At 42.5% G+C, this 24,794-nt stretch overlaps 1 protein-coding gene across 1 annotated transcript in view; it reads left to right on the forward strand.

Annotated features, from left to right (window-relative positions):
* The window catches only part of CENPT (centromere protein T), a 687,603-nt gene that overhangs the window by 459,117 nt on the left and 203,692 nt on the right, over positions 1–24,794 (forward strand). The window contains exon 8 of the mRNA XM_044082068.1: positions 7,810–8,016. Within this exon, the coding sequence (XP_043938003.1) occupies positions 7,810–8,016 (207 nt within the window). The remainder of the gene's footprint in view (positions 1–7,809; positions 8,017–24,794) is intronic.

Raw genomic sequence — 24,794 nt, forward strand, 5'->3', positions numbered from 1 at the left:
GAAGGAGTTGCATTGTGTCTTTGTGGATTTGGAGAAAGCATATGACAGGGTGCCTAGGGAGGAGTTGTGGTATTGTATGAGGAAGTCGGGAGTGTCAGAGAATTATGTAAGAGTGGTACATGATATGTACGAGGGAAGTGTGACAGCGGTGAGGTCTGCGGTGGGAGTGACTGATGCGTTTAAGGTGGAGGTGGGATTACATCAAGGATCAGCTCTGAGCCCTTTCTTATTTGCAATGGTGATGGACAGGTTGACAGACGAGATCAGACAGGAGTCTCCGTGGACTATGATGTTTGCAGATGACATTATGATCTGTAGTGAAAGTAGGGAACAGGTGGAGGAGACCCTGGAGAGGTGGAGATATGCTCTAGAGAGAAGAGGAATGAAGGTCAGCAGGACTAAGACAGAATATATGTGTGAATGAGAGGAAGGATAGAGGAATGGTGAGGATGCAGGGAGTAGAGGTGGCGAAGGTGAATGAGTTTAAGTACTTGGGATCAGCAGTTCAGAGTAATGGTGAGTGTGGAAGAGAGGTGAAGAAGAGAGTACAGGCAAGATGGAGTGGGTGGAGAAGAGCGTTAGGAATGATTTGTGACAGATGAGTACCAGTAAGAGTGAAAGGGAAGGTCTACAAGAGGGCAGTGAGACCAGCTATGTTATACAGGTTGGAGACAGTAGCATTGACAAAAAGGCAGGAGTCAGAGCTTGACGTGGCAGAGTTGAAGATGTTAAGATTTGCACTGGGTGTGACGAGGATGGACAGGATTAGGAATAAGTATATTAGAGGGTCAGCCCAGGTTGGAAGGTTTGGAGACAAAGCCAGAGAGGCAAGATTATGTTGGTTTGGACATGTGCTGAGGAGGGATGCAGAGTATATTGGGAAAAAGATGCTAAGGATGAAGCTGCCAGGTAAGAGGAAAAGAGGAAGGCCTAAGATAAGGTTTATAAATGTGGTGAGAGAGGACATGCAGGTGGTTGGTGTGACAGAGCAAGATGCAGAGGACAGGAGGAAATGGAAACAGTTGATCTGCTGTGGCGACCCCTAGTGGGAGCAGCTGAAAGAAGTTGTTCTTTTGAACAACCCATTTTTTCCTCACCCCATTGATGAAGCAGTTCCTGAGGGGAGCTAGTAAACTTAGACCTCCCAGAAGAGCTCCTACTCCTGCTTGGGATCTTAATTTTGTCCTGGAAAAGCTTATTCTGCCTCCCTTTGAACCAGCTGCCACTGCAGATTTGAAGTTTCTCTCCTGGAAGACAGCTTTTCTTTTGGCTATTACTTCAGCCAGAAGGGTATCGGAGCTGCAAGCCTTAATTGCAGTAGAACCTTTCATTATTTTTGATTCAGATCTAGTTTCTCTGAGAACTAATCCCTCTCTTATGCCTAAGGTAGTTTCCAGTTTAACCCTTAACCAGTCTATTCACCTGCCGACATTTTTCAACAATCCCCAGAATAAAGGGGAACAGATTCTGCACTCTCTTGATGTGCATAGACAGCTGAGATTTTACTTAGGACTAAATCCTTTCAAAAATCTGAACAGTTGTTTGTTAGTTTTGCTCCTGGGGCTCACGGTAAAGCTATTTCAAAACAAACCATCTCCAAATGGATTGCTTATTGTGTTCACTTTTGTTATCTGCATCATGGGAAGGTTCCCTCTCTGGGCATTAGGACCCATTCCACTAGAGCAGCCCCTACCTCTGCAGCTTTTCTGAGAGATGTGCCTACTAAGGACATTCTAGAAGCAGCTACTTGGTCTTCTGTCCATACTTTCACAAAGCATTGCCATCTGCTTTTGTTTTCTAAATCCAGGGCTGGTTTTGGTCTGCAGTTTTGCAGGCTCTTCTTACCACCCCTTAATCTGTGATCCTTCCTCCCCCCTTTGTCTTTTTCCTGGGCTTTGGGAATCTACCCAAATGTGAGGACTGCAACAGTGAAACACGAAGAACATAGTACAGTTGTGTACACTTACCATAAATGTAGATGTTAGTGTATTCACTGTTTCAGTATACACATAGTACAGTTGTGTACACTTAACGTAAATGTAGATGTTCGAGTGTATTCACTGTTGCAGTCCTGGTTTCCCTCCCTCCATTCCCCCCTTCTTTCCTAAGGCACAGACTACGTATTTTTATTTTTTGTATGACGTGTGCAGGGTGTTTCCTTCCTGGGTTAGCCTTCTTTGGAGGCGCCTGACAGTTAAGGAAAGAAAAACTGAGGAAATGGCATCGGCTGCCTCCCTTTATACCTGACGTTCTGACGTCAGTTTTGCAGCGAATATCATATACCAAGGACTCTGGTATTTGGGCCGACTGATGGCTACCGGGAGTCGGATAACCCATATGTGAGGACTGCAACAGTGAATACACTCTTACATATATGGTAAGTGTACACAACTGTACTTTTCACACTTAGTTATATTTTAATTTTTGTATACATTTTATAGGACACAATCTTTAAAACAACCACAATTTTTGTGAAAATAATAGTTGATTGTTTATATTTAAAGTTAGTTTAGTTTAATACAGCTTTCTGTATTTTTACTAAAACGATAGTTGCAAACTTTACTTAGCCCTTTCCATTTCTTCTCTGAAAACAAGTCCATTTGCTTTAATGCACTACTGCTTGTTCACAGGAATTACTGCGGATAGAGACACAGCTCTGAGGTCCCACACTTCTGTAACTAGATGGAGGTAGCCAAGGAGGTTCAAGATCCTCAACAGCAGGAGGAGTCCATATACCAGGGCAAGGTGTTATTTTACAGAGAGTAGACTAGAGGGCAATGTGACACAGCAGCTGGTAGTCCCAAGGGCCTGCCATGAGGCCCTTTTGGCCATAGCCCATGCTCTTCCTTTTTCAGCCCATTTGGCATAAACAGACAAAAAAAGTGGTTTGTGCTTATTTTTATTTGTCAAACACTGGAAGCTGTGCAAGTAATGTTAAAATATTGGCAAGGCAGGAAAAAAAGCTAAGGTCTGTTTGTTGCCAGTGCCTGATACTGAGGAACTATTTCAGAGGGTAGCTGTGGATATTGAGTCATCTTAGTAATCCAGGTACAACATGAAATAGATATGTCGTGATGGGGGTAGACTGGTGGATACCATGAAATAGAGGCTGGGATTCTTTTGAGGCTGAGGCTGAAAAGGGAGGCAAATGCTCTGTTACAAATTTTCAGCAGGGTGGGTTTTCCTTGAGAAATACCAGGAGACATGAAGAGGAAGGCTTGTAGTTGTTGAGCACTCTCCAAGTGGAAGAGCTCTCGGATCATGTGGCCCAGGCAGGTATGACCCTAGCCCTGAGTAGCATCCTGCCTTCACCCAGAATTATACCACAATATAAGGACAAAATGATTGACTTCAACAATTGGCTAAGCTTCTGGTGTCATTCAAAGGGGATCCAGTATCTGTCTGCCTGGGATGACATGATCGACAGACCACGATGCTTTTCCAGAGATGGTCTGCACCTGTCACCCCTGGGATTTAGGTTACTGGCTAAAGCTCTTGCCACCTGTATAGTGCCTTTTATTTAGGCAAGGTTCAAAGGACAAAACCACCACCATAGCAGATACAAGCATGCAAAATCTGAAGGTAATGCTACTTAATGCTAGAAGTCTAAACCTCAAAATGCACTCTCTCGAGGCACTCCTAAAAATGGAGAACATCGATATCTCTGGAGTAACTGAAACCTGGTTCACGGCTCCAGAGAGCACCCCAGCAATACCAGGCTTACAACTCTTACCACACCTTTCGGCCACCAAACCAATACTGAAACACCAAAGGTGGAGGAGTGTCTATATTCACACCTCAAGGCTTTTTGCCCAACAGAATGCGTTTGAAATTCTCCAGGTGCAACTAACACTAGGTAAGACTGCAATCCAAATTGTAACTTGCTACAGATCCCCCACCATGCCCAAAGATTCTCACTACACCTTTCTAAACATACTGGAAAATATTAAGATACAACCAAACACCCTAATACTGGGTGATTTCAACTACCCTGCCATTAACTGGGAAAACTACTCGGGTACCAACACCTTTTCCCAATGGTTCTTGAAATTCATAAATTCCGACGCCTGGATCAACTAATCCAGTGTCCCACCAGGGGCTCCATTATCCTAGACCTGGTCATTACCAACATGGGAGATAGATGCTCCACCTGCCCAGTAAGGAAACCTCCGTAAAATAACTTCTCCAAAGCCCAGCTTCATGCTACTCAAGTCAGAAGTGACAAACGTCATGACACCCTTGCAGATGGGAGCTGAAAGTTCGACTGCTGAATCTTACTCTAAGGCACTGTACGAGCACATCCACTCATGCATGATTCGTGCCATCCCAAATAGAACCAAGACGCTCTCCTCCAAAAAAAGGAAGCCAATCTGGTGGACCGCTGCCATAAACAAACTGTACAACAGAAGGAAGAAACTGTTGCAGAAGAGGAAAATCCCAGGATGCAAAAGACTCCCTTGCCAGCCTCAGTAAGAAGCTGAGATCCCTCATAAAATCCTCCAAAGCTAGTTATGAAAATAAAATTGCCAAAAATTCCAAAGACAACCACAAGGCATTCTATAGTTATGTCAAGAATCTAAATGGCAATGCTCAGATCTGCTCTGAGCTACAACAGAATGGCGTTAAATATACTGATCCCAAGAATTTTGCCAATGTCCTGGCAGATCGATTTAGTGCCAACTTCACCCCCCTTTCACCCCCTAAAGGGCCCATTTCAATAACAAAAGATTGCCAAATCACGGCCACACAGGTAGAAACTCACCAAAGCTAAGAATACAGCATCCATGGGACCACATGACATCCCGGGCTGTGTACGACATGAACTACAAAATGAACTGGCACCTCACCTAAGTGTCATGTTTAATCATAGCCTCACTTCAGGCTTCGTGCCCACTGAGTGGCGCACAGCTACAGTTATCCCACTCCACAAGGGGAGCTACCGTCCCATCAGTCTGACGTGCCTGATCTGCAAGGGCATAGAACGCATTATCATGGAACTTATAAAGAAAGACATTGGCAGCCTTCAAACACTGGACCCCACCCAGTTTGGATTTGTGAAGGGCCAATCTTGTCTCCTGAACCTGATTAACGTCTTAGAATCAGTCTCCAGAGCTGTGGACAAGGGTAAGGCGGTCCACACAGCCGATCTGGGCCTCGCCAAGGCGTTCAACACCATCCCTCACTCTGGAATCATAGATAAACTTACTAAGCTGGGCATAAATCCCTACTTCACTCGATGGGTTGCCAACTGGCTTACTGACGGAACCCAGACTGTAAAAGTAGCCAATTACAAATCCATCTCCAGACAAGTGAGAAGTGGAGCACCTCAGGGTTCAGTCCTGGGACCGCTCTTGTTTGGCATTTACTTATCTGAAGTACAGGCCAACACTAAAGGACTCTGGCTAACAAAGTTCGCAGATGGCTGCAAACTGGGAGCCATTATTGAATCCCCAAATTATGTGGATATTCTAAAAAGGGCCTTACAGAAACAGATGCTTGATGCCAGAGCCATGGGCTCAAGCTTAATGCCAAGAAATGTATAGTTGTCCCCTTTGGGAAAAAGCATGTACCCGTGAATTACCACATAGGTGGCTGTACACTAAACACCGAAAGTTTGATGAGTGACTTGGGGGGACACAAGTGGACAGTGGTCTCACCTTTGATAACCACATCGCCACAATAGTCAGGAAATCCTTCTATGTGGCACACCTCATCACTAAGGGCTTTTCATCCAAAAAAAAGTTATTGTCCTACTGTACTCATCCCTCATTAGACCCATTATAGAGTACAATGCCCCATTTGGTATGTACCTCACAAGACATCTGCAACAGCTGAAAAGGCCGCAGAAGTACCTCACTAAAAGAATCACAGGCCAAAAGCAGATGCTCTATGCTGACCGTCTAAAAAAAACTCCAGCTATACTCTGTGGCATATTGTCTACTGAGAGGCTGCGTAACATACAAGGCCATGTCAAACCCAGAGCTGTTGGACATGCTCCACTTAAAGAAATCCCAATCCTTCAGAGCCACACGCTCCAGGGATCTAAACCTTGTCATCACAATGAACAAAACATGCTGGAGGGATAGGTTCCTGACCAAGAGACTCCCCATACTCTGGAACAGACTGCCCATACATGTCAAGCAGAGCGCCTCCTTGGCCCTCTTCAAAAGGAACCTTGACGATTGGATGGGAGATAGGAAATTCACCCCGGGGATCACTTCAGTCGCCCTGCTAGACAGAGGTCCAGGGGAAGTAAATATTGTGGGAAGAAATATCCAGTGAATTGTTACGGCTAGGCTTGTATAGGCCCTAGGGCCGATAGCCTAGTACCTATCTATGAACCTATGAACCTAAGTGGATTGCAAGCTGCCTTAGGTTTTCATATCAGGTGATGATTCAGCTTATTGGCTAATGCTCCTGTCGAGGCCTTCTCTGCTAGGGGACTGGCTGCTTACACTTAATGTTTCTAAAATGTTTCCATTGCAGAAATCTTCAGTGTTGCCTCTTGGACTTCATTGCACACCTTCACCAACCAGTTTTGACTTTGCTGTGATTCCTGTGAGTTATTTGGTAAAGCAGTACTGCAGGACTCCACTTTCTGACATCTTTGCTTGAGCTGTACCAGCGATTCCTTCCACCCTGGCGTATATTGCTTCGAATTCAGCCAAGCCAAAATTTCCATCTGGGAGAAGGGGGTCTGAATCTTAAGTATGACAGATGTGCTAATGTTGCATCTTTTAATGTATAAGAGGACAGTCTCTGATGAGTCAGGAATACCATCCCTCTAGCCATTTGCAGGTGGGTATCTTTTCTGTCAGCCTTGACTATTGTCGTTCCCCATAAGTCAGCCAAGCATATACTGATATTCCCTGCTAGTATTTTAAGTGTCAAATTCCATCTGTGATTTCCTGATTTGCAAGAACATACTTGATACTGGCAAGAAGGTGGTGTGACAAGTTTAGGGTGCTTTGTGTGCTTTTGTATCCAATATATTACATGCATCTGACATTTCCAAAGGCAGGATTTTCCAAATTTTTTGCTCAACTTTTATTGGTGAAGAAGGTGAATCCAAACAGTGACTCATCAAGGAGCATCCTAATGATCAACTCCGCACTGTAAGATTGTTTGTTTTAAAGGTAACATTGTGTATTTGTTAGAATTAAGTATCAGATTAAACACTGCCAATATCTGACCACATTGATCTTGGAGATGTGATGCATGAACTCCTTAAACAAGGTCCTGTAACAAAATAGTTTAATATAGTTTAATTTGAACCTGGTAAGTGAAGGCGTGCCTCCGAGAGTAGAGTACTTTGAACGTATTTAATGGTCTTTGATAACAGTTTTGCAAGCGTGTCAGAACAAAATACTTACTAAAAGTGCAGTAGTGCTGTACCTGTGATTTTCTTACCTTTTCCATTGCTGACGTAATAGGATTATAATTTGCAGGGTTTTATGGCTTCCCTTAACTACAGTTTGGCAGGGACCGTTTATATATTGCTTCAGATGTAATTAATCAGATGAGTGTAGAGTTGTCATTGGTGGACGTTTCTTATCACGTCTTTGAGTTATTTTGCTGATCTCTGGATGAGACTCGCGCACACTGTCTCATACAAAGCTTTAGGATGTCTGTGTTTGGTGTTTATTTTGCAGTTTTAAACCTTCACAGATAGCTGTTACCTGTGTATTTGAATGAGTACTTTGCCGTAAATTGAATGTTTAAATCCAGTATAAATAATTTTTAGCATTGTGTTAGTAGTTGACAGAATCTAAAACTTACAGCAAATTTTTTTGTCTTATTTTTATCAAGTATTTTTGGCCTCTGAAGGACGTGGTGGTGCACTGAGTATCCATTCATCCTCTGATCCTGTGTCTGAATCTGTAAATAGGACCCATGTTGCTCACAGTGCTGATGGAACGGAAGATGATCAAGAATTTTTTGCCAAAAGAAAATCATCACAATTTGATAAGCTGCTTGATGTTCTGGCAAGTGAAAGTGGTGTCTCCACTGAAAAAGGTAAGTGAAGTTTATTACAAAATAGTTACGATTTCAGGATTCGAAGGTAAACATTTATGTTAATGCCATATTAGAAAGTGAGCATTCATGCTAATGTCATATCAGAAAGTGTGTGTTCGGGATGATGCTATATTAGAAAGTGTGCACTCACGTTAATGTCATACTAGACAGTGAGCGTCCATGTTCATGTCAGAGGTACTTCATGTTAAAGTTTGATACTGAAGTAGAGCAGAAGTGGCTATAAATATCAGTGGTTGTAAGGTTAAGTTGCAGTAAACTTGATCCTTGCTAGCTTGCATCCCATTTCACTGGAATAGTGATGCCTGCACTGAAGTATATACAATACATGGAAATGTCTGTGCATATATAGAGTAGACACAATACATAAATGTAGTAGTTTATATATGCAGTATTATTTTCATAGATTTATAGGTGTGTCCTAGACTTAACGACCATTAGTGCCCTTGTAGGCCTAGCCATGTAACCCAAATGTGACCCACAGATTTGATTTATATAGGTGGTGATTTATTGGCTACCTGTCTTCATGAGAGACATAGGCACCAGATCAAGTGTGAATTTCCGATTACCCATCCATTGCTCCAAGTTGCACATTGTGACGACCCACCACTAGACCAGTAATCAAGGAGCCTCAATCCTCACCACTGGTACCTGTGGAGGGATGTTCGCTGGGAGGGTAACAAGTACACACACTATTTCCAGATGCAGCTCTCTGTATCAAGTGCAATTTCCTTTAAGAGGACACAGATACCACAGTTGGTCCAGGGCTGGTTTCTCCACATCCCCAGAAAGACTCCCCACTGGCGCAGCTATAAAGTTGGGATTTTAGCTGAGTGTCCAAGCCAAAATCTTTAGCACCCTCTCTGTCCAACCAGCGCTTCGTGTCCCTGCCCAAGTAGCTGACACACACACACTCTTTAAGGTTTGATTTATACACACACCTGGGAAAGACAGGCACAGGTTTAATAGCTATGCCCCCTTTTGTCCAGACTATGAGGTAGTTTTCACTGCCACCAGCCAACTCCTTATCAGCTATTTTAAGGCCCTTGACAAAGGGTGTCCAATCTTACTGCGTAATATTAATACAAATGGTAGTTTGACCAGGAGCAAGGCTATGTGTGGCCCACACAGTGTCACCAAATAAATATGCAAGTGCTCTCAAAATTTAAATATATCCAGCAGATCAGCCACAATGAAAGATTTAAATATATTTAGTAATAAATAATAAAAGAACAAGAAAGCATCCCATATAGATTCACAGTGACATCAGAGTTCAAAATCACAGTAAGTATTTAAAACACCGTTGCAGGACAGTCTCAAATAAATAACAAAAAAATATCTAAACTAAGCTTTGGTGTATTCCTGACTATATCTAAGTGAATTATACTATTCCCTAGTAACTTGCTTCATCAGAGCAAGGCAGATGTGTGGTGAATGGGTCCTGTTGTCGTCAGGTCCAAGACAGAATACAGAATGCACTCTGTCTCTCATAGTTCTCAGATTAATATCTCAAATATTATGCTCGGATAGCTTGCAGAATGACATCTGACTGTCCCAGGTGAAACCCCCACTGCTGGAAGCTGGCAGTATTTAGCATCTACCTGTGAAAATACATAGACCTCAGATTTTTGGCAGATGCTGGAAGTCCTAAAACAATTGCATTCCTTCATACTTTCAGAGGTAGTAAATAGTTCACTCCAAAGACGATACAGAAAGCTTCTCGGCACAGACTCTGTGTCTGTAGCTGCAGTGAAAGCAGAAAGATACCATCTTTTATTGCATAGCCATAAAGTAATTTAATTTCAGCTATTTGTCTGAAGTTAACCTCCTGTATTCCAGTTTCCATTGTTAAAATACGTGCATTTAAACAGTTACAGTATTGCATGTACATTTCTGTTCTATTTCAGGGCACGCTGGTTACATTTCAAACAGCACTTTGCAAAAACCTTTTAAACACACACTTTTGTACCAGCAGTTTGATATACACGACATACAGTTCTAATACATTTGTAACATAAGCATCTTATATAAATCATGTTGATATTCACAAATGACATGTAATTGTTTACAAAATTCCAGATAGCTGTGCTGGCAGTATCCCCCTTTGTCACACACTTAAATACTTAAATTGGGATAGGGAGGAACTTTGGTTCACATGGATGGGGAACCTGTTCCAGGGAATGGGAATTCTCAGAGAAACATATTTGTCTCTCCAACATGTCCTATTTATGTCACAAACAAAATTGTCTTTTAATCTACAAGTTCTGATGTTGTTTGTTTTGTGGATATGCAAAAGATTTATCAAAACAGGGTCCAGGGGTGCCTTATTTGCCAGGCAAAGATGACCTCTCAGACGTCTGTAGGATACTGAGTAGAGACGGGGCTATAAAGGTAATCATTGTAAGATATTTTGTTAACTTCCTGTATGTTCTTCATGTTTCACTGTTGCAGTCATTACATTTGGGTAATCTGCTGGCAGGTTGCCCTCAGTCGGCCTGAATAACAAAATCTTGGGTCCTGCATCTGTTGCTGTCTCCTCTTCCATGACGTCAGGTTGTCAGGGGTATAAAACATGCAGCCGACGCCATTTTAACCAGTCTTTCTTGCCGCGCGGTGCCCGAAGCAGAGCAGTTTGCAAGTGCCAGTCGGCCGACTCCTGAAATTTTTGTTTTCGAGTTTCAGAACTGAAGTCTTCAAAATAAAGCTAAGTACCCCGTTGGGGAAATGTTTTCTTGCTCCTTACCGATGTCAGTAAAAGTTAATAATTGCATTACTTGTGGGAAGCAAATACCGCATAAGGATTTTCATTTGTACTGTATTCCCTGCCTAGGCCCTGATCACAATGTGCTTTGCTGTCTGTTTTGTGCTAAATTTAACCAACGCACTATTAAGCGTTGGTATATTTTTGCTTCTAAATATTTTGGTTCAAGATTTAACTATCCTGAAATGTCATCTGTTAGCAATCCGACTACTGAAGTTCACAAAAAACGCAAGGAAAAAGACAGACAGACTGTCGAGGTCCAAAACCGACAACAAAGCTTCTCCTAAGCCAGTCGCCGGTACTCGGTGAGGCGTTTTTGCAGCCCTTGATGCCCGCTACTTTTGATTCGCAGGCCTCTACCGAGACCCATTAGGAGTCCGGTATGCCCCGAGATTCTGCAAGTATTGAAACCGCGGATGTCTCTCTCTTGGATGGGTCCGGAGCCGCTGAGCAGGCATCGGCTTCTGAGGGTGTTTTCAGGCCTCAACATTTGTATATTAAACCGATGCCATCATCAAAAACAAGGCCAAAATCTACTTCTATGTCTAAAAAACTGACGCATGAGCCAAGTGCTCAGGCCCCTATGCCTAAAAAACAAATGATCAAAATGGCTGAGGATTTAATTACCTTGATCAGGGGTTCCAAACCCCCCCCCCCCTGCTAAGAGGCCTAGGCAAGGCACTGATTATGAATCTTCAGATCAGGTTTCCATTACTTCTGATTCGTCTTCGGATCAGGAATTCTCTATTCCACCTTATGTGGACTCTGATGCAGAGGAATCCATCCCTTCTGCTTCCCCTCCTGAGGATTACTCTTTTGGAGAGACTTTGCATACTTTAAGGGAACATTTTCATTGGGAGAGTCAGGACTTCTCAGAATCCAAAAAGAGGCTTAGGGGATTGTCTTCTTCTTCCTCAGCATAGGCCTTTGGCAATACCTCCTGTATTAGACATTGTTGATGTTTTCTCGGAATCAAGCATGGCTCCTGATTTCCTGCCTCCGGCTCCTAGTAAGCCAGACAGATATTACAGCATTCCTGACTGTCACAAATTTCTTTTCAAAAATCCTGCTGCTGACCCTGAAACTATTTCTCAGGGTCCCAAGGGTGTTAAGGCTTCTACAGCCAAAAATCCTACCCCTTCAGATAGGGACTCCAGGGCGCTGGATAGATGGGGAAAGAAGGTTTATACATCTGCAACCTTGGCAGTCAAGGCTTTAAACTGCCAGTTTCATATGCTTAAATATCAACAGCATGTTATGGGCTTATTGAAACAGAAAATGATGTTGATTTCTGATTGTGTGGAAAATAGAGTTACAGGATTTATTGCATTCAGCAGAACAGGTTGGAAAGCATACTTTGCAATGTGGTTTTGATTCCTTGGAGGCGTTTTGCAGGACCGCCATAACTGGATCTGTGATAAGAAGGCATGCTTGGCTCAAGGTGCAAAATCTGCCTGATCATGTTAAAGCTAAATTCTTGGATGCTCCTTTACAGCAGGACAGTCTGTTTGGTAATAAGGCAGAAGAGGTTTTAAAAAAGATGGAAGACAAAGCTAAATCTATGCAAACTGTAAAAGATTTCTTGCAAGTGCAGCCACCCAGGTTCAGTAGACACTGGCTTACTAAGAATTGGTCCTTTCCTGCGTCCAACAGAGCCGCTCAGGGCAAACCCAGATGCTCCAAAGGCTCCAGGTTTCAATCTCAAGGAACTTGCAGGTCAAAACAATGGGGTGCCTCCACCTCCAAATCAGGAGGTAACAAAGCGCAACCCTACAGTAAACAGTCTCAGTGACTTTCCTCTGCCATCTCCAAGCACTTATCTTTTGGCAGCCCCTTTGGGGGGAAAACTAGCTCTTCATGCTCAAAATTGGCATTTAATTACCCAGGACAAGTGGGTATTAAATATAGTATCCCAGGGGTATAGATTTCATTTCCACGTGTTGCCAATTCCAAACGGATGGCCAGATCTGCCACCAAAGCAGTGGGCAGAGGCCCAGAAAGAAGTCATGTCCCTCATGGATATGGAGGCTATTCAACCAGTGCCAGAAAACGAAAAAGGACAAGGATTTTATTCAAGACTTTTCCTGGTACCCAGAAAAGACAAATCATGGCATCCAATTCTGGACTTATCCATTCTAAATACGTTCCTGGACTTTCCAAAATTCAAAATGCTGACTTTACAACAGCTACTACCTATGCTAGGCAAGAATGCCTGGTTGGTAACTCTTGACTTAAAAGAGGCATCCCTGCATATCTCAATAAGGGAATCTTGCAGAAGATACCTCCGCTTCAAAGCAGGCTATTTGCATTACCAATTATCTGCACTGCCCTTTGGCTTATGTACTGCGCCCAGGGTCTTTACAAAGTGCCTGGCAGCAGTAATTGCATTTTGCAGACAAAGAAATGTTCAAATTTATCCATATCTGGACAATTGTCTCATTCAGGCAGAGGACAAGGACACTCTTCCTCAGCATCTGGCATTTGTAAAAAGGATTCTAGCATGCCCTAGGGTACACAATAAATGAAAAGAAATCACAACGGTTACCCTCTCAAATAATTGCATTCCTGGGTGCAAGCTTGAATACAACTGCCCATATGGCTTACCTCACGTCAGACAAATTCAATTGACAACATATTTCAAACAAGTAGCAACAAAAACCCAGTTAATCTGCAAGACAAATTCTGCAGGCTTTGGGGTTCATGGCATCCTGCATTCTACTAATTCCATATACGAGACTGCATATGAGGAAACTGCAATGGTACCTAAAAAGCTTATGGAGTCAACATGGTCACAGCCTGGAAACAATGATTCCTCTCATTTCCTGCCTGCAACAGGAGTCCCTTTGGTGGGGAGAGGCATGTCACCAAAACAAGGGATTGTCATTCATTCTACCCCCTGCCACCCAAACCCTAACTACAGACGCATTAGACTATGCTTGGGGGGCCCATCTGGCAGGGAGAGGCATTCAGGGCAAATGGAGCCTAAACCAAATGCATCTGCATATCAACCAGAAAGAAATGCTACCTTTACAGACTGCTCTGACAGCCTTCAAGGACTTCCTTCATCCAGGACAACAACTGATAAAGACGGACAACACCACAGTTATGTGGTACATAAACAAGCAGGGGGATACCCACTTCTACCCCCTTTGCAGACCAGCCATGGCCTTGTGGAACAAAGACTTCACTTACCAAATACATCTTCAAGCTCAATTCCTGCCAGGAAAGCAAAATACTCTGGCAGACGACCTAAGCAGAAATCTAATGGACCCGCACTAATGGAAACTGGATCCACAAATCTTCAGCATGTTAACACGACAATGGGTGAGCCCAGGCATAGATCTATTTGCCTCTCCCCAAAACTATCAGTTCGACAAATTCTGCACAAGAACTCATCACAAAAAAGCATGGAAAGTGGATGCTCTATCCTTCAGCTGGAAAAACCTATCAGTCTATGCCTTTCCCCGTCTGCCTGTGCTCTCCAAGGTCTTACTAAAAGTCAGACAGCAAAACCAAAAATTATTCTGATTGCTCCGGACTGGCCTCACCAACACTTGGTACCCGCTTCTAAGGAATATGTCACACCTTCCTCCGTGGTACTTGCCTCAAACACCTCACCTGTTGTCTCAGCAGAACTATCAAATTCTGCACACTCAGCTCCAAACTCTGAATCTTGCATCATGGCTAATCAACTAACTTCACCAATCATATCTCTCAGTAAACCTGTGATGGATGTCATTTTGGAGGCCAGAAGGCCTAGTACTAGAAAATCTTATGCTTATAAATGGAAGAGATTCTGTGCTTGGAACCAAGCACAAGGAATAGACACAGCAAAGCCCAATATTCCTCAGATTTTGCAATACTTAACTGAGATGCTTCACAAGGGCCTATCTTTTTCTTCAATAAAAATCCATGCCTCTGCCATCTCGGCTCATTACAACACAGAGCCTCCCCTGTATTCTCATCTCCTGCTAAAACAGTACCTCAGAGGGGCCAAAACTTTAAGGCCTCCCAGGAGAGCGCCAACTCCTGCATGGGACCTCAATTTTGTGCTGGAAAAATTCACCCTACCTCCTTTTCAACCAGCAGCTACTGAGGATATAAAATTTATTTCTTGGAAGACAGCCTTTCTTTTGGCAGTCACTTCAGCTGAAAGGGTTTCAGAACTATAGACTCTCATGGCAGGGGAGCCTTTCATTATCTTTTTACCTGGACAAGGTGGCTCTTAGGACCAATCCTTCCTTTATGCCTAAGGTGGCATCCAGTGTGGCTGTTAACCAGACCATTCACCTGCCAACCTTTTTCCCAAATCCGCAGAACAAGGGGGAGCGGATTCTGCATTCATTGGAAGTACACAGACAACTGTTATTCTACTTAAACAGGACAGAATCTCTAAGAAAGTCTGAGCAACTACTGGTGGCATTTGCTGCAGGATCAGAGGGGAAGGCTATATCAAAGCAGAATATTTCTAAATGGATAAGCCATTGTATTATTTTCTGCTACTTGCACCATGGTAAACCTGTGCCCAAGGGAATCAGATCCCATTCCACCAGGGCTGCTTCTACTTCAGCAGCTTTTCTCAGAGGGGTTCCTACTAGAGACATTGTAGAAGCTGCTACTTGGAGCTCAGTTCATACATTTACAAAGCATTAATATTTACCTCTTTTCTAAATCTAGGGCAGGCATTACCACTGCAGTCCTGCAGGGCCTTATAGCTGCTCCTAATGCTGTTTAATTCCATCCTCCCATCCATAGCTTTGGGAATCTACCCAAATGTAATGACTGCAACATTAAAACACGAAAAATATAGTACAGTTGTGTACACTTACCATAAATGTAGATGTTTGAGTGTATTCACTGTTGCAGTCAGGGTTACCCACCCACCAGCCCCCTTTCTATACCTCTTCTTTCCTTCACTATGCTCAAAAGCCTTTATGGTGTATTTGCTTTTAGTTGAAGGTAAAATTTATGTGTTCTAAAGTGCATGTATATATTCATAGTTATATATATATATTTTGACATAGTACAGTTGTGTACACTTACCATAAATGTAGATGTTCGAGTGTATTCACTGTTGCAGTCCAGGTTACCCACCCACCATCCCCCTTATTTTTGCTGGAGCTTATCTTTACTTCTCTAATCTATACAACCTGGGTGGTGTATTTACTTGTAGATGAAGGTAAAGCTTATTTTGGTGCATATATGTTTTATTTACATAATTTTAGCCTACCCTTTTGGGGGCACCTGACATCTGGGGCAAGAAAAACTGATTAAAATGGCGTCGGCTGCATGTTTTATACCCCTGACAACCTGATGTCATGGAAGAGGAGACAGCAACCGACGCAGGACCCAAGACTTAGTTATTCAGGCCGACTGTGGCAACCTGCCAGCAGGTTACCCAAATGTAATGACTGCAACAGTGAATACATTCGAACATTTACATTTATGGTAAGTGTTCACAACTGTACTATTCATTATGTACAAAACCTTTGTGGATGTTCCAGTTGCTGCATGTGTCTGGTCAGGTACATACTGAAGGGGGCATTATACTGTATGATGGGTCTGTTGAGGGACGAGTACAGTGATATAATGACCTCTCTGGGCCTAGATGTCAAGTCCTTGCTGATAAGTTGAGCAGCATAGAAGGATTTTCTAACTACCTTGGACACATGTTGGGTGAAGGCTAGGTTACTACCTATATGAGTTCCCAGATTTCTGACTACTGAATCAACTTTTATGGATGTTTTATTGATGACTTAGTTACCTGAGGTGGTCAGCTTCCCAAATGTTACTATAGTGCATTTGGTGGTATTGAGTTTTAAACCATGGCTGTAGCACCAAGCATTTGTCTGTGTTAGACCTTTCTGCAGGGTGTTCTTATCTTGCAGGATTCAGTGACTGCTCCCAGTTTATAATCATCTGTGAACTTGGTTATCCAGAGGCCTTTGACATTGAATTTGACATCCGAGAAGTAGATACCAAAGATGAGTGGGCCTAGAACAGAGCCTTGGAGGACTCAACTGGTGACTGGCCTCTTTGTGGAAGTGGTCTCATTGAATCTAACCCCCTGGATCTTATCACTGAGCCAGCTAGCTGTCCTGTGTGTTATAAAGGAATTTATTCCTATTTCATAAGCTTGTTGACTCTGCCAGAGTGAGAGATTGTATCAAATGCTTTAACCAGATCTAGGTAGGCAGTATGTACCGTTTTCCCTTCATCCATTGCCTGGGTGACCTTTTCAGATAAGTCCGCCAAATTCATTAAGCATGATCTTCCTTTAACAAGGCCAAATGGGAGTACGTCCTGTGTCTAGTGGTCTCACTCAGTGATCATTCTTTCCATGGCTTTGCAGATAAGCCTAGTCAGACTAATGGGTCTGTAGTTTCCAGGATCTGGTGATGGTCCTCCCTTATGAATGGTGAGCCATCTCTGTCCTCCATTCTCATGGCACAAAGCCTATTTTAAGACTAGAGTTAAATAATGACTCCAGGGGTCCTAATAAGTCATATTTTAGATTGTTCAGGGGGCATCCTGAGATGTTATCAGGGCTCATTGAGGCTGTGTTTTTGGCTTCAGCAAGCACAGCCAGTACATGCTTCCTGATAATAGTTGGAGGGGTTATGTTTGAGGGTATTTTTGGAGATGGTTGTTAGTGAGAGGGGGGTAAACCTGGAACTGAAATAGGCTGCTAACAGGTTTGCTATATCGGCAGGCTTGGTGAACGTGGCACTATTAACCACCAGTTCAGCACATTGCCGAGTGCTGCCCTTCGAGGTTTCTGACATAGTTGAAGAAGGTCTTATAGTTATCCTTCACCTAGGATGCATCTTAACCTCAAAGTTGCCTTAGCTTGATCTAATTAGCCCTCTTACTTGCCTATCTAGTTTGATGAGAGAGTTTTTATCTTTATGGGAATTACCCTTCTTGATTCTTGCAATATTTTTTTTTCCTTTTGTTGCATGTCCTGTTTAATTTGATATGCCACCAGGGCAGTTTGTTTGTGGATCTAGTCCTGAGCTTACTTCTAGTAGGTACAGCATCTTCTATGCAGCCATTGACATGGTTGTACAGAGTTTCTGACAGCAGTTCAGCATAGACTGCTGTGTTCTATAGGTTTGGAGGAGCATTGAATTTTGACAAACCATCACTTAATAAAAGCTAATTTGCCTTGGAAAAGTTCCTAATTGTTGCTGGTTTTAATGGGATTACAGAGTTGATTTTGATTTCAAAGGAAGCAGCTTTATGGTTGAACCTTACCAAGGAGGACAATACATTGTTGGGGGGTTGCAGTGTTCTTCCATGTTTGTGAGCATGAGGTCCAGTATGTTGGAGCTTATAGTAGGAGTATTTACTCTTTGATCAAGGGAAGTCCAGGAATCTCTGTGCCTGTAGGTTTGAGGCCGTGTAGGATTCCTAGTCTGTAGAGGGATAATTAAAGTCTCCCATGAGGAGGGTACTGGTTTAGATGGTAAGTGTCTCCAGCAGGTCCAAATGGGCATTGTGAGCTTCTGGGGATATGAAGGGTGACCTATATCTGTCTGTGATATAATACAGGATTTTGTCTATGGTGATCTATATATAGAGAAACTCCAGCATGTCATCCTGTTTGAACCCCTAGAAGTACGTTTGCTATAGATGTATATTGGGACATCTCCACCTTTAGCCCTTGTATGCACTTGATGCTGGTCTAAAACTGAGTAGGCTCTGAAACCTTGCACTACCTGGGTACTCTGTGCCACTTTAAACCATGTCTTAGTAACTGCATAGATGTCTGTATTATCGAGTGTGAGGAGTGTTGTAGTAACTGCGTAGATGTCTGTATTATCGAGTGTGAGGAGTGTCGTAGTAATGGCGTAGATGTCTGTATTATGTAGTGTGAGGAGTGTCATAGTAACGGCGTAGATGTCTGTATTATCGAGTGTGAGGAGTGTCGTAGTAATGCCGTAGATGTCTGTATTATGTAGTGTGAGGAGTCTGTATTATCGAGTGTGAGGAGTGTCGTAGTAACTGTGTAGATGTCTGTATTATCGAGTGTGAGGAGTGTCGTAGTAACTGCGTAGATGTCTGTATTATCGAGTGTGAGGAGTGTCGTAGTAACGGCGTAGATGTCTGTATTATCGAGTGTGAGGAGTGTCATAGTAACGGTGTAGATGTCTGTATTATCGAGTGTGAGGAGTGTCGTAGTAACGGCGTAGATGTCTGTATTATTGAATGTGAGGAGTGTCGTAGTAACTGCATAGATGTCTGTATTATCGAGTGTGAGGAGTGTCGTAGTAACTGTGTAGATGTCTGTATTATCGAGTGTGAGGAGTGTCGTATTTACTGCCTAGATGTGTGTATTGAGTGTGAGGAGTGTCGTAGTAACTGCGTAGATGTGTGTATTATCGATTGTGAGGAGTGTCGTAGTAACTACATAGATGTGTATATTATCGAGTGTGAGGAGTGTCGTAGTAACTGCGTAGATGTCTGTATTATCGAGTGTGAGGAGGGCTCGGTGGAAGTATGAGGATCAGTTGAGTTGATTTTCTATGTCGGTAGGTTTGTCATTTTAGCATAGCCTAAAAAAGGCACTATGGTGGTGGGTAAAGTTTTAGCCAGTAGTCAAAAGCCTAGATGAGAAAGTTGAAGACCATCCCTGGCAAAGCCACACTGTCTGTTAACCATGTCCCCCCAAGCTGACAAATATTAGATCCCCTAAGAATGACACCAGAACGACAGCCGATTGTTGAAATCTATCATTTTTGTTCATTTTGTGGCATCATCCTCTGTAATGGTAATATGCTCAATGCTAGGCACATACCAGCCTGAAAAGCTCAGTAATGTCTCTCTTCACATCACCCAGCAAGGTGCATCTCAGATCATTTACACCTACGTGGACTATGATGGAATCATACTGGTACCTGTGACGTAATGACTTAAGTGCATGAGTGATTTGGTGGATCATGACCTCAGGTAGGCTACTAACAGTTATCTTCTTGTTCAGCCTGGTTAGAGGGGGCAACAGTATATCTTACAATGGAGTCCCCCTATGATGACACTCCTAGGAAGTGTGTTTGCTTGCCCTAAGATAGGCAGATAGGTTCAGTGCTAACTTTACCCCTCTCTTAACCCCTAAAGGGCCCATCTCTGTACCGGAAGAATGCAAAGTTCCTGTAATCATGGATGCACAGGTAAAAAAAAAAAAAAAAAAAAACACTCTCCAAAGCCAAGAACACAGCATCCATGGGACTTGACAGCATCCCAGGCTGCGTTCTACATGAACTACAGAACGTACTGGCAACCCACCTAAGTACCATGTTCATTCATCGCCTCACCTCAGGCTTTGTGCCCACTGAATGGCGCACAACAATGGTTATCCCACTCCACAAAGGGAGAGCCACCACGGACCCTGGGAACTACTGCCTCATCAGCCTGACGAGCCTGGTCTGCAAGGCTGTGGAACGTATCATCATGGAACTTATAAACAGTGACATTGGTAATATCCAAACTCTGGACCCTACCCAGTTCGGGTTTGTAAAAGGCAGATCACGTCTCCTATACTTGATAGACTTCTTTGAAGTGGTCACCAAAGCCGTAGATGACGGTAAGGTGGTTCACACAGCCTATCTAGATCTCGCCAAGGCTTTCAACACCATCTTCCACTCTGGAATTATAGATAAACTCACTAAGCTAAGTATAAATCCCTATGTCACAAGATGAGTTGCCAACTGGCTCACTGACAGAACCCACACTGTGAAAGTAGCAGACTCTAAATCCAACTTCAGACCAGTGACAAGTGGAGTACCATATGGTTCAGTCCTTTGTCCTCTCCTGTTTGGTATCTACTTCTCTGAAGTACAGGCTAACACAGAAGGTCTTTGGCTAACAACGTTTGCAGATAACCACAAACTAGGAGCCATAATCAAAACTCCTAACGATGTGCACATTCTACAAAAGGGCTTCATGGAGACATATGCCTGGTGTCAAAGCCATGGCCTCAAGCTCAATGTCAAAAAGTGCATTGTCTTCCCTTTTGGTAAAAACTCTGTACCCATGAACTACCACATAGGCCATAGTCTAATTAACACCGAAAGTGTGATGAGACCTTGGGACACAGGTGGACAGTAGTCTTTCCTTTGATAATTACATTGCCACAGTAGTCAGGAAATCCTTCTACGTGGCACACCTCATCATAAAAGGTTTTTCATCCATGAAAAAAGAGGTCCTTGTTCCCCTCTACTCATCACTCATTAGACCCATTATAGAGTACAAAGCCCCTTTGGGTATGTACCTCACAAGACATCTACAACAACTGGAAAGGGCGCAGAATTACCTCACAAAGAGGCTTACTGGCCTTAAACAGATGCCCTACGCAGACTCTCTCAAAAAACTCCAGCTTAACTCTGTCACATATCGCCTACTCAGAGGCAATCTCTGCCTAACATACAAAGCTATGTCAAACCCAGAGCTGTTGGACATGCTCTACTTAAAGAAATCCCAATCCCTCCAAGCTACACGCTCTAAGGACCTAAACCTTGTCACCACAATAAACAGAACATGCTGGAGGGATAGATTCCTGTCCCAGAGACTTCCCATACTCTGGAACAAACTACCTATCTATGTCAAACAAAGCTCCTCATTAGCACTCTCAAGAAAAAATCTTGATGATTGAATGGGAGATAGAAAATTCACCCCGGGGATCACTTCTGTGGCTATGCTTGACAGGGGCACAGGAAAATAATTTTCTTGGGTGTCAAAAGCCAGTGTACTGTTTGGCTAGGCTTATATAGGCTCTAGGGCCAATAGCCTAGTACCTACCTTTGAACCTGAGCTTAGCGTTTGGGCTCCACTGAGTGTGACAATGTGTAGTGTTAGGTGGTGGTTGGGCTTCTGAGGCATAGCTTTGCCGACGGGCAGTATAGATGATCTTTGTTGTTAAGGAAGATTGCTTTAAAGTGCCTCAGTGTACGTTGGTTTATGTGCGTGTTGTTTGCTATGTGAGGTGGGTGTTGTATGTATGGTTTCGACAACCTAATGTGTGCTCGTATGCTAGAGTTTAGTTTGCAGTGTCTTTGTGCAAGTACATCTGTTGCATACTGTGTCTTCTTCTTTATAGATTAAGTGGTCGTCGGTAAACATGAGACAGTTGAACCTGGCTACAGAGAAATTAGAAATTGCATATCCATACTTTCCCAGTCCTTTGGTGAGATACAAGGGGGTAGTGTATTGAGGTTACAAACCTGTAAAGGATGCTTTAATGAGGTTCTTTAGCAGGGCCAAACTTCCAAGAATGCAACAGTTAAGTACCACAAAAATACAGCACTAAAATAAATCTTTTATCTACCAGAGATGGCACAAGATTTATTAGGACCCTCTCAGATTATGACAAGGATGCTAAGCAGATGGGAGCTCTGTGAAAATGATGATTTGTAGTAATTTTTTTATTTATTGATTTGACATTTGTTGACCGGGTTGGTCCATCTGGGCCGAGGCCCTTTTTCAGTGGAGACCCAGGGAGAAAAGCTCCAGAGTTACAAAATATATACAAGTTACAAGAATAAAAACATTTGCTAATACACAAAAAAAATACCTAACAATGTAAAACATGATTACAGATTATGTACATTGTTGGATAGCTATGTGTATAAGGCAGGTAGTCCAGGAGAGATTGAATTTAAAGTAGAGAGAGGAAGCTAGTAAGGAGTGACTAGGTAGCAGTGAAGGAGAGATAAGAGTGCAACAGTAGTTGCTGACCATTCTACTGGTGAGGAGACAGATAATAGTTAGGGGTAGGAGTAGGGATAAAGGGTTTGGTGGTGAAGAAAGGAGGGTGAGTTTGGAAGGAGGTAGTGTTCGGTACTAGTGGGAGAAAAAGAAGTGAGCGATTGTGCTGGAGAGGTGGGTTAGTCAGGGGGTGCTGAGAACAGAGGCAGAGTTTATTTAAGTTAAGGTGATTTAAGTGAAGTAAGGAATGTTAACTCACGAGCAGTACTTGTTTACTGAGTGCTCACTCAGTATTGTGGATCTACGTAAACGAATGGGTGGGAAAAGTACTTGGCCAACCCAAATGACAGTAGCAATCAAGGAGGGAGGAAGAGGCTTGGGTAGTTAGATTACAACAGTGAGTGAAAGCCACAACAGAAGGATTGGGAGAAAAAATTCAAGCTGCTGATAAGAAGCCAGACAAATCAAATACAGAAACTTGTTGTTCACTGTGTCAGTATGTGGTCCAGTGCAGTATAGAGAGCCACTTAAAGAAAAACCAGGATAGCAGTTCAGTTGGTAAAACAGATCTGTATCTCATTCACTCCAATGGAGCTCAGGAAGTTTGCACTGTAACTTCCAATGGGCAGGGCCTAAGCCTTTTGACAGAATCAAATTATGCCCTCATATTTTAAACAAATGTTCATATCTCTGGAACCATAGGGGTTATGAAAAAAGTATAAATGGCAAACAGTTCAGCACAGATTATTTAGTGGTAGTATTCTTTAGGTTCTAGGTCTTAAACTAAATTTTCTAAGCCACAGTAAACACAGTAACTGTTAAGTTTGTAATATTTTGTAAACAACTTATATCTCAGCAACCACTCCAGTTACACACATACTATCAGCAGCATTTTAGTCATCTAGTTGAGCGCTTTCATGTGAGGCTAAGGTGTTCTCTCTGTGCTACTTTGTTGTTGAGATATGTAGAAAAATGCGAAAATTATATATATATAAATTAATATCATAAAAACAACAGTTAATATCTCTCTACATGCACAAGACAGAAGTCAAATATTGATGCATTTGAGTTTGCCATTGTGTAAGCTTTAAGATGAAATCTTTTAAAACCTTGTACATAGCACAGTTTTGGAATTATTGAAGCAAATATGAACAAGCAATATTTGACGCCTAGATGCATCAGTAGGAGTTAACTGCAGATGCACCTGGAGGAGTCACTCAGATGTAAAGAGCTTTTGCAACACAGCCAAGCTCTCACCATGGCTTATTAAAACTGATTTTTTGCCTCTCCTTTAACTATACTGCCTCAGCTAAAGATCCGAACAGTTTACTTAAACAGCAAAATTCAAGCTGCTCTTCAGAAACTGGACAAATCAAATACAGAAATTTGTTGTTAACAGTGTCTGTATGTGAGCCCCTAAATAGTTTTGTTCAGTAAACACGCCCAGTTTCTTCCAGAAGAGGTAACTTTTATTTGCAGCGCATAAAATTACTTTAATTATGCCATAGAAGCTAAGTAATGGATAAATAGCAACACAGATTAAACTTGCAGAGAATAAAAGTTCTGTGCATTTCTTGCATTCATGGCCACAACTCAGTGCAGGTGCAAAATGTTTATTTTTGCTGATGATAGTTTCTTGGAACTGCATCTTTTTTAACCAGCCCGTAAAATAAATCTCTTACTGAACTCAACCTCTTCCCTGAATTGTAAGCCTTCAAGCACAGGTTCGGTGAATCAGGCACTGCTACTCCAGCCAGCACAGGTTTTAAGGTCTCTCACTGTCTTTGGTGGAACAAAGCAGTCTGTTACCAGAATCCTTCCAGTACAATGCAGGTAAAATTTCACCTAACTTAAGTAACTCTGCTAAGCCAGCCATAGTACTGTACCCACTTAGGACTGTTAATCTACTGCTCGTCCCATTTCTCCAGGAGTTGGGGAAAACTACCCCAGCAATGTTGAGCTCTCCATAAGCAACTAAAACCAGTTGAAGACATACTGTAAATCAATTTATCCTTCTCAACTAAAACCAGGCAAAGACATATAGTGAATCAGTTTGTTATCCTTATCAACTATAGCGAGCATTATCTGCTTTCTAAGCCTTATTCTACGTCTCTCTGCTTTTACTCTGATAGTAAAGCTATTACAGGAATCCTAAACTTAGGACTATCTTCTAAAATGTAATATTATATTGTATAGAACAAATGTATCCTGTTCGTTAATATGTATGTCAAAGTCTCTTCTATGGAAATTGTATTTCAAAAGTCTGTCCTTAAAACTATGTTTTGTAAAAAAAAAA

The sequence above is a fragment of the Protopterus annectens genome, chromosome 8.part1, assembly GCF_019279795.1.
Source record: "Protopterus annectens isolate FY-2018-M chromosome 8.part1, PAN1.0, whole genome shotgun sequence".
Taxonomy (NCBI): domain Eukaryota; kingdom Metazoa; phylum Chordata; order Ceratodontiformes; family Protopteridae; genus Protopterus; species Protopterus annectens.